Below are 9,427 nucleotides of genomic sequence, written 5' to 3'. Positions count from 1 at the left end.
GCACCATTTCCTGGCCCTGTGACCCCGGGCTAGGTACTTTTAAACTCCTTATGTTGTAGTTGTCCCATCGATTAAATGGTTCATAAATGTACTTCCTCTTAGGGTTGTTGTGAGAGTTCAGGTGCGAAAGTGACTAAACAGGGCCTGGCACAAACTAAATGCTATGTAATAATCAGGAATATTGAAAGGAAAATAACCACTAGTCTTGCTTTTCATTTAATGCAGGGTCTGCACATCACATAGAAGGATCCTTCTTTTGGGGTCATCCCACATTTTTAGAATTGCCATCCTGGAGTGCTGTAGGTCCCTAGGCTGTGTGGAACTCCTGTAGAATTTTGTGCAGAGGACCACGACAAATGTATACATCCCCTCGGGCTTGAAGAATGGAAAGGAGGCAGAGCCCCGTGTTCCAGTGTTGCTGTGTACATGAGCAACGTGGCCAAAGGACCTAGGTGGGGGCAGAGACAGGCGGGGGTGGGGGTGAAAGTCTCAGAACTCCCTCGCCGCATTCTCCAGCTCACGCCGATCCAGGAACATAAGCAGGAGCCTGGGGTTGCACACGGGTTCCCACAAGGCAAGTTGAGCACGAGGGCGTGGGGTTGAGGGTGGAGGACGGCTAGGACTCCGGGGCTGAGTTCCCGAAAAGCCAGGGGGCAGGGCGGGCCGACCCTCGGAGAAACTGGGTAAGGACAGCAGGGCACAGGGACGCCGCGTTCCCCGTGACGCACAGCTCCTCCCGCTCCAGCGAGCGCCAAAGGGGCGGGCTCGCGGTGCGCACGGAGCCGCGCTCGGGGACCTTGCGCCCGGGATCTTGCGCCCGGCCCGCACGGTGTGCACAGCCCAGCCAAGGACGCAGGGAGGCGCTGAGTTGCGGGGCGGGTGCAAGCGCTGGGGCGGGGTGTTTGCGCCCGAACCCCACCCCTGACTATAAATTAGCTCGCCGGCGCCTAGGCTCCAGCACGCTTTCCACCACCCAGCTGCCTCATCACCACCTGCTTAGACCTTCATCTTCACGTCGGCTCGAGATGGACCCAAACTGCTCCTGCGCCACTGGTGAGGGACACCGGGTTTCCGGGCCTTAGGGTCTCCACTTACCAGCCAGAGGACAGAATGTGCCTGTGATTGAAGGAGGGTGTATTTTGAGTGGCTGAAGTGGTCCCCTTTCCTTCCTAGTTCTAGGGCTTTCTCTCAGACCAAGCGCCTTCATCACCACTTAGAACGTTTCCATCTTTCCACGCCTCTCATTTCAGTGGCGATAGTATTGAGGCTGTAAACCGCCCTACTTTATGTCACCCACATGGTCACTGGGCTGTTGGGCTGGGACCCAGTGCTCGTTCCAGCATTTGAGTTGCCTGGGCGGAATGGGAGGCAGGGGACATTAACTCTTCGGGATTCCCAACATAAGGCCAAATGGGGTAAAACGAGGACGGCACTTGTCCTTCCTGGCCCGTGGGGAGACAGCATGAGGTTAGACTTCCCTCTGCCCTGAGTGACAAGAGCTACTGTGCACTGAGTGGGGAGCATGTTGACCAACTGCTGTATGTTCTTCATCACACTCATTTGTCACTGTCTTTCCTTTTCCTTGCAGGTGGCTCCTGCACCTGCGCCGTCTCCTGCAAATGCAAAGAGTGCAAATGCACGTCCTGCAGGAAGAGTGAGTGGAATCCTCTTTTCCTCTACCCCTTCACCACCCGGCAACCCGTTTTCAGCCCTCTACACTATCTTGGGGGAATTTAAGAAGTCTGGGGTTGCCCCATTCTCTTGGAAGCTGGCTCCTCCACAGAGATCCCTATAAGGGAGGGTGGGAATCCTTATTCCTTTTATCCCTAGTGCACATCTCTGCTGCCTCCTCCACATCCACAGGCTGCTGCTCCTGCTGCCCAGTGGGCTGTGACAAGTGTGCCCAGGGCTGTGTCTGCAAAGGGGCATCGGACAAGTGCAGCTGCTGTGCCTGATGTGGGGAGAGCCCTGCTCCCAGATAGAAACAGAGCAACATGGACAAACCTGGATTTTTTTTCATACAACCCCACCCCATTTGCTACATTCCTTTTTCTGCGAAATGCATGAATAATAAAAGTCACTGACTTTATTCTGACTCTTGTCTCCTTTGTGTGCTTTGGAAACGAGGGACACTATATCCAGCATATGCAGTGAGAGATTAGACTGGGAGCTCTGGAACCATAGCTTGGCCCTAAACACTGAGTACCTTAAGGCAAGTCAGGTTTCCTGTCTCAGCTTCAGTTTCTCAGCTAAAAATGCAAGAACAATATCCAGATGATATGGGTGGGGCAGATATAAACTCCCCTCTGTTCCCAAGTTAAGTGTTGATGGCACAGAAATGTGTCAATACAATTTTCATTCTCCGTGGACTCCCTGCCAGAGTCAGTCCTCATTGAAAGGGACTCAGTATGGAATCCAACTCCTTACCTGCTTGTATTCTACACAGAGCTTCTAAAACAGTGGTGAAGGACAATTTTTATTTATCTATTAGAAAGCTAAACTTTGATAATATAAAATAAAATAAAATGAATTAGTATTACCTGCTTGTATTCTACACAGAGCTTCTAAAACAGTGGTGAAGGACAATTTTTATTTATCTGTTAGAAAGCTAAACTTTGATAATATAAAATAAAATAAAATGAATTAGTATAAAAAAATGAAAACAATACGAAACCTATTTTTGAGATTCAACAGTAAAATTTCAATAAATATGAAAAACAAGATAACATAGGAAAAATAAAAGAATTACAAATACTGCACATTTCTTCTCGGCAGTCCATTGCAGACTGGAAACAGTTCACAAACCAGCTCCAATGAGTGGATCATACACCTTGAGCAGCCTTCGCCGGGACATCCCCACGAGGAACCATCAGGCTTGGCTTGCCCAGTGCCACTCTTGCTACTCCTGAGAGCTCCCTGTTGTAACATGGCTCTGAATCTTTGGAATTTCCTCCCAAGGTTAAGATGAATCTGCTCCCGCTTCAAATTCCAGCCCTTGTTGACTTTAAGCCACCAAAGTAACAAGGGAATTGGAGGAAATTTTCCAGTGTTTCTCAGCAAGAGGGAGTATATGAATTACTTCCAGATGAAGTATTTTTAGTTGCCTAGGCAGTGGTGATGGCATATTCTGCAGTGGTGAGGGTGTGAAGGTGTTTATTAGGAAGGAGTGAGGCCCTGGGTGACTTGTACTTAATGCCAGCATTTAGTCTCCATCGGTATTTGCTCAGGGAATGCTACCAGATGTTCAGTCTAAGAGGAAGATGAATCTGGTGTCCCAGGAGGCAGGGCCATGCCACTGTGCAAGTGCTCTGTGTGAAGAGAGGATTCAGAAGGCAGCCTGGGCCAACTGCATTGGTTTTGGTGTCAGGCAGCCCTGGGTTACGGCCTACTTCATCAGAACTGGCTATGTGGCCTGGTCAAGTTGCTTAACCTCTCTTAGCCTCCATTTCCTCATTTGTAGAAAGAAGATTGTATCTCTATGTAGGGATTAAATGTGATAGTGGCCTGGCTCCTGGCTAGGCTTGATAAACAATGGCATTACAAACATTCTGTCCACGTGGACTTTTTGGAGAAAGAATCCTGTTCCCTCCCATCAAGCTCCTAGGGAAAGGCCCATCCACTTGGAAGCATTATTGTGGATTTGAAGTTGAGGATGGATTGGAACCTTGCTGATCTGGTTCTGAGGCCGTGTGGATAACCTCCTATACAAAACCCTTCAAGACAAGACACTGCCCCAGCATTTGAGCAGAGAAGAAGCCTTTCCCACCCTTCATGTCATTGGATCTTCACATGAACCAGTGAGAGAGTGAATATACAGGGTCTGGCGAGATTGTTCTGTCTTCCAGAGAATAGTTAAGCAACCTGCCCAAGGTGACACAGTTCAGTAGTAATGGCATGAATGAACTTATGCTTCAGCTGGCCTCATGCCCTGGTATCAGCGGGCAAATCATGATGTCACTGGATGCTAAACCCTGCCCTTTACATTTCAAAGCTGAATGGCCCGGGCTTAGTTAGAACAATTGTGCCCCTGACTAGAGAGATGGTCGACTGAAGCCCAGAGAGGTCACAGAGCTATGCAGAGGGAGCTAACTGCCAGCTCAGTCGTCTTCCCACTGCTGCCTCTGTGCCAGATTTCAGTGTCCTTGTCTTTCATGTGACATGGTGGTGTAGGGTGTGGTGAGGGAATAATTCTGCACTCAGTGTGTATGAGTCCAAATCCCAGCTCTGTCACTTATAGCTGGGTGACATACCTTCTCTGTGGCCCAGTCTCCTCCACTGTATAAAGGGCATACTAGCAGCATCTGACCAGTAGAAATAAACGAGTTAATACATGGAAATAACTTAGAATGCTGCGTGACATGTGTCAAGGAGTCTATAATATTAGCTATTATATTGTTACCTTTATTCATACCATAGAAGACATTTTTATCCCAGACAAATAAGCCAGGCCTGGTATGTCCTATGTAGTTTTCATCAACCGTGTGAGCATGTGACCTGTGACCCAGAGAAGGTCCTTGTATCTTCCACAAAATAGGGATCCACATTGGGGATATATATTGGTGAACAAGATAGTTAGCATCCTTATGAATGATAGAAAAGGATGCCTGCCAAAAATGCTGTGTTCTGCAAAGTTATTTTACTTACCATTTTTCGTTTAATAGATCATATTTCTTTAATTGTATTTATATGAAAAGCAAACTCCTTACCACTAATGAAATCTGTCTCACTTCCTGAAATAGAAGGTTGCCATAAAATTATATATATTCCTTCTGTAACACTTTTCTCCCTCCCAGGATTGACCTTCATGCTTGCTTTTGTTTTAAGATTTCAAGCAGTAGAGAGGTATCGAAAACATTCCCAGGTCAAAAGGAGGCTTTATCATTGACCTCTTTCCCATGAAGCTGACAGGATTCAGGTACAGCAGCACCTTTTCCTAGCCCTGTGACCCTTGGCTACATACTCCTGTATGTACTTTGTCATTAATAAAACGACTTCATAAATAGTATTTTGCTTTAAGATTATTGGGAGGATTCAAAAATTGAAAGTGTTTAAACAGGACCTTCACAGATTAAATGCGATCTAAAAGGAATATTGAAAGGGAAATAATCACTTGTTTTTTTATTTAGTGCAGTGTCTGCACATCACCTAAAATGATCCCTCCCTTGGGGGCATCTCAAGCTTTGGGAACCTCCATCTTTATGTGGGGTGGCCCTGCTAGGTATAGGAAGCTTCAGGGAAGTTTAAGCAAAAGAATTCCTGGACGAATATGTTCATACATCCGTTCCACCTTGGAGGATAGAAGGGACGGAGGCACAGCCCTATGTCTGCCCTGCTGCTGTGTACAGGAGGAACATGGCTGTGAAGGCCTTAGGTGGGAATAGGGACAGGCAGTGTGGAAGAGGCGAAGGTCACATCAAGGTCAGTTCTCTGCACACAACTCGCTAGCTGCGCTCCCCACGCTCCCGGCAATCCGGGAATGTGAGCACGAGCCTTTGGTTGCACACGGGCTCCGGGAAGGCGACGCTGAGGACAACGGTGCGGGGCGAGGGGTGGAAGTCGGCTAGGACCTAGGGGCTGAGTTCCCAGAACGCCAGGGGACGGGGTGGCCGGCAACCTCGGGGACATTGGGAAGAGTCAGCAGGGCACAGGGAAGCTGCGTACAGGCGAGCGCACAGCCCCTCCCTCGCGAGCCAGTGCCAAAGAGGCGACCCCGCGGTGCGCACTGAGCCGCACTCGGGACATCTTGCGCCCGGCCCGCCAGGTGCTCACAGTCAGGGCGAGGATCGCGGGCGGCGCTGACTCGGCGGGGCGGGTACGAGGGCCGGGGCGGCGCCTCTGCACCCGGCCCCCTCCTCTGATTATAAGTTGTCTGCACCCGGCCCCCTCCTCTGACTATACGTTGTCTGCACCCGACCCCTTCCTCTGACTATACGTTGTCTGCACCCGGCCCCCTCCTCTGATTATAAGTTGTCTGCACCCGGCCCCCTCCTCTGACTATACGTTGTCTGCACCCGGCCCCCTCCTCTGATTATAAGTTGTCTGCACCCGGCCCCCTCCTCTGACTATACGTTGTCTGCACCCGGCCCCCTCCTCTGACTATAAAGGGAGCCCATGGGTTTCTAGGCTTCACTAGGAATTCCATCGCGCACGTGCATCTTCATCTCCATCTTCACCTCCTGATTGGATCTCCAGCCTCACCTCGGCTCGAAATGGATCCAAACTGCTCCTGCGGCACTGGTAAGGGACGCCGGCCTTTTTGATCTTTAAGATCCCTATTTCTTAGCCCCATAACCTGTGTCCCTAGGGCTGGAGGAGGGCGCATTTTCATATCTGAAGTGGACTCATTTAGTTTGTCCTAGTGCTTTCTTCTTGGCCAAGCTCCTGAGAGCATTTCCACCCTCCCTATGCCTCTCTTTCAGAGTTGAGGGTACTGAGGGTCAAGGTTGTCCTGCTTCAGGTCAACCAGTTGGTCAGAGGGTTGCTGGTTGGGCTCAGGTGGTTCTCTTCAGCCTTTGAGCAGCCAGGATGGATGGGTGGCAGGGGACATTGCCTCTTCCGGGTTCAGGGCCTAATGATGTCCTGGCCCCCAGTCCCAGTCTTCCTGGGCTGTGTCTGGAGCTGGACCTTTCTTGGTTAAAAACAGGAGGGCACTTGCCCTTCCCCAACATGAGGGGAAAGAAGATGAGCTTCTCTTCCTCTGCTCTGAGCAGGGAAGGAGCTCTGAGTTGACCTTGCATGGAGGAGGGAGAGTTACTGACCAACTGCTGTGCCTCCTACATCTCAATTCTCACTTTCTTTCTTCCAGGTGGCTCCTGCACCTGCGCTGGTTCTTGCACGTGCAAAGAGTGCAAATGCACCTCCTGCAAAAGGAGTGAGTGGGGGGCCTGACTCACTACATTCCTTTTTCTGAGATTTGAATGACAATAAATTTGTGCAGACTATTCTGGTTCTAGGCACCTCATTTGGTTTTGGGAATATGGCACTTACTTCTAGTTGGGTTGTAGGGGAACTTGGATTGACGAAGGTCACAGGGAGGGGTCATCAGAAGTGGGGGTCCACCTTATGACTCACTACATTCCTTTTTCTGAGATTTGAATGACAATAAATTTGTGCAGACTATTCTGGCTCTAGGCACCTCATTTGGTTTTGGGAATATGGCACTTACTTCTAGTTGGGTTGTAGGGGAACTTGGATTGAAGGAGGTCACAGGGAGGGGTCATCAGAAGTGGGGGTCCACCTTACATACACCTTGCCTTGTTTGCTCCTAAGTACTTAACACCCCTGGCATCATATACACTGGTATTGTTAAATAAGATTTATGGGAGGTCATTGTTTGGACTAAGGTCCTGCACTAGGCCGTATAAGACCAGACTAAAAAATCAAAATCGTTACCCCTGCTAAGTTCCACATCACTTAGATTGTGGTCTGACCTGCAGAGAAATAAGGAGAAAGAGATAACAGCCAATTTCCTAAGCAGGCTAGTTTAAATCTTCAATAGTTAATGCTAATAAACTTCCCTCTGCTTTAATCCTTATACAAGAATCTGAAGTAGCCTGATGTTAACTAGTCAGTTATCTTTCTATTCTGTCTTGTCCCCAACTTACAAGGAAAGTAACTTTAAAATGACCGATCTGCATTTTGTTCTTCAGCCTTTTTCTGTTTATAAAATCAACCCCATTTGCTCAGCTCATTGGAACACCTTTTCTATTTTATGAAGTGTCGCCTGATTCTAGCATCGTAATAAAGCCAATTGAGATCTTCAAACTACAACAAAAGTGGGGGTCCAGGTGCAAGTTGTCTTGCAGTCTTGCCTGGAGTTGGCTCTCCTTTGTGAGCTATGGCAGGGGGGGATCTTCTGCCACCTTCTAGAGACAGTTAAGTGGTGGTCGCTGCCCTTTTTGTATATCTAGGTCACATTCTGTATGTGACAGCTACCTGTGGTGCAATTACTGCATACAGTTAGGCGTGGGCTTCTCAGTGATGAGGGAACATGGAGCTTACAGACTGCTGGGGAGAAAGAGATAATTACAGAATAGGAGGTCTTGTGAAAAAGAAACCATGTTAGCTGCTAAAACTTTTATTTAAGGAAAAAGAAACAAGGGCTGTGACTGAAAACGCAGCTGTGCTGAGCCTAAATGAAGAGCCCTTTCCACTGACACCTGAGAGCTGCATCCCTGCCAGAGGTGTGTTCAGGAAACAGAAGGCCAATCTGTGATAGTGTGAGAGGAGTAGCTCATGTTCCCTCTGGAGACAGGAGGGCAGAGACCATGTGCCTCATTCATCTGAGTGACTCCCAAACCCCAAAATGGTTGCACAGCTGCATCACTGGGAGGGAGAGGTTGAAAACGTGCTCAAGCCAACGTCCCACTTCCCCCTCCCAGCCTGCATTCCGATTTCTTAGGCCTACCTATAATGGGCCTGGTAAATCTGCAGTTTTAACAAGTACCTAAGGTTGCAACCCACTGAAGCAGTCACACGGAATCATTTGAAATAAAATGAGCCTCTGCCATTTCCCCTCTGGTCTTAAAAGCAGGAAATATTTCCTGGAGCCACTCCCCAACATGTGGCTGCCTGTCCTGGTGGCCAAGGAAACCTGGAGGTGCCCAGCTTCAGTCTGGCTGTGGAGGGAGAGGTGGGCAGGCCTCGCCATGCAGGACGTGGTTGGTGTTCTTGTAAAGACCAAACTAGGTTCAGAGGGCAGGTCTGAGCCTCCTATGGACTCACACTATGGTGACACTATCCCAGTGTGGGTGGGCTGGTGTCCGAGGGGCCTTTTCCTGGTGAGAGTCTGGAATGGACCTCATGGGGCCTGGGCAGGGCTGTGATGTGGGTGCTGCCCTGTTTATTTCAGACTTGGTCTGGAAGCCCTGGTACCAAAGTCACAAATGTTCCTCGCTGTTACTCTTTCACAACTCTGTTTTGGGGAATTGCAGCTGCCAAACCTCTCAGGAGATGGGTACACGATGTTTTCACCAGGCCTGACAAACACGATCATTGCAGCTTTTTATTTTCCAAGTCATGTATGAAGTGGTATCCTGACTCCTCACCCCCATCCCTGAGCCCCATCTCCCCCTGGGGGGAGGGCATGATCATCGTGGATGTCTGTTGGAGAGATTAATTTATAATAATTAAAAAAAATTTTGATATGGCTGGTACTGGAATGCCTTATTTAATTTCAGAAGTCTTAGAGCCAAGCACATCATTGTGAAACAGCCTGGTAAAGCAGTCAGAGCAGCAGCTCTGGAGTCCGACTACCTGGCTGGAATCCCAGCTCCACTACTTAGGCAAGTTATGTGGCCTCTCTGTGCCTCATATTTCTCACCTGTCAAATGGGGACAATAATAGCACCTACCTGATAGGTTTGTGGTGTCTGGCAGTCCCTGGCACATACCCAGTGCTCATTAAGTGTTACGTCCCTCTGGGCCAG

The 9,427-nt window shown here is 49.1% G+C and overlaps 1 protein-coding gene across 1 annotated transcript; it reads left to right on the top strand.

The window, feature by feature from the left end:
• The first annotated feature begins 805 nt into the window (after positions 1–805).
• Positions 806–2,095, top strand: LOC103590966 (metallothionein-1E-like). Its single transcript, XM_008573329.1, has 3 exons — positions 806–1,053; positions 1,589–1,654; positions 1,864–2,095. Exons 1-3 carry the CDS (start codon positions 1,026–1,028, stop codon positions 1,953–1,955), a joined length of 186 nt encoding a protein of 61 aa, XP_008571551.1. The 5' UTR covers positions 806–1,025; the 3' UTR covers positions 1,956–2,095.
• The last annotated feature ends 7,332 nt before the right edge of the window (positions 2,096–9,427 follow it).

Source organism: Galeopterus variegatus, unplaced genomic scaffold, assembly GCF_000696425.1.
Source record: "Galeopterus variegatus unplaced genomic scaffold, G_variegatus-3.0.2 Scaffold904, whole genome shotgun sequence".
Taxonomy (NCBI): domain Eukaryota; kingdom Metazoa; phylum Chordata; class Mammalia; order Dermoptera; family Cynocephalidae; genus Galeopterus; species Galeopterus variegatus.
This window is presented reverse-complemented; position numbering and strand designations above follow the sequence as displayed.

Coding starts and splice junctions, on each gene's coding strand:
- LOC103590966 (XM_008573329.1), top strand. CDS start 1,026: ATGGACCCAAACTGCTCCTGCGCCACTG. Junction 1,054..1,588: donor AAACTGCTCCTGCGCCACTG/GTGAGGGACACC, acceptor TTTTCCTTGCAG/GTGGCTCCTGCACCTGCGCC. Junction 1,655..1,863: donor ATGCACGTCCTGCAGGAAGA/GTGAGTGGAATC, acceptor CCACATCCACAG/GCTGCTGCTCCTGCTGCCCA.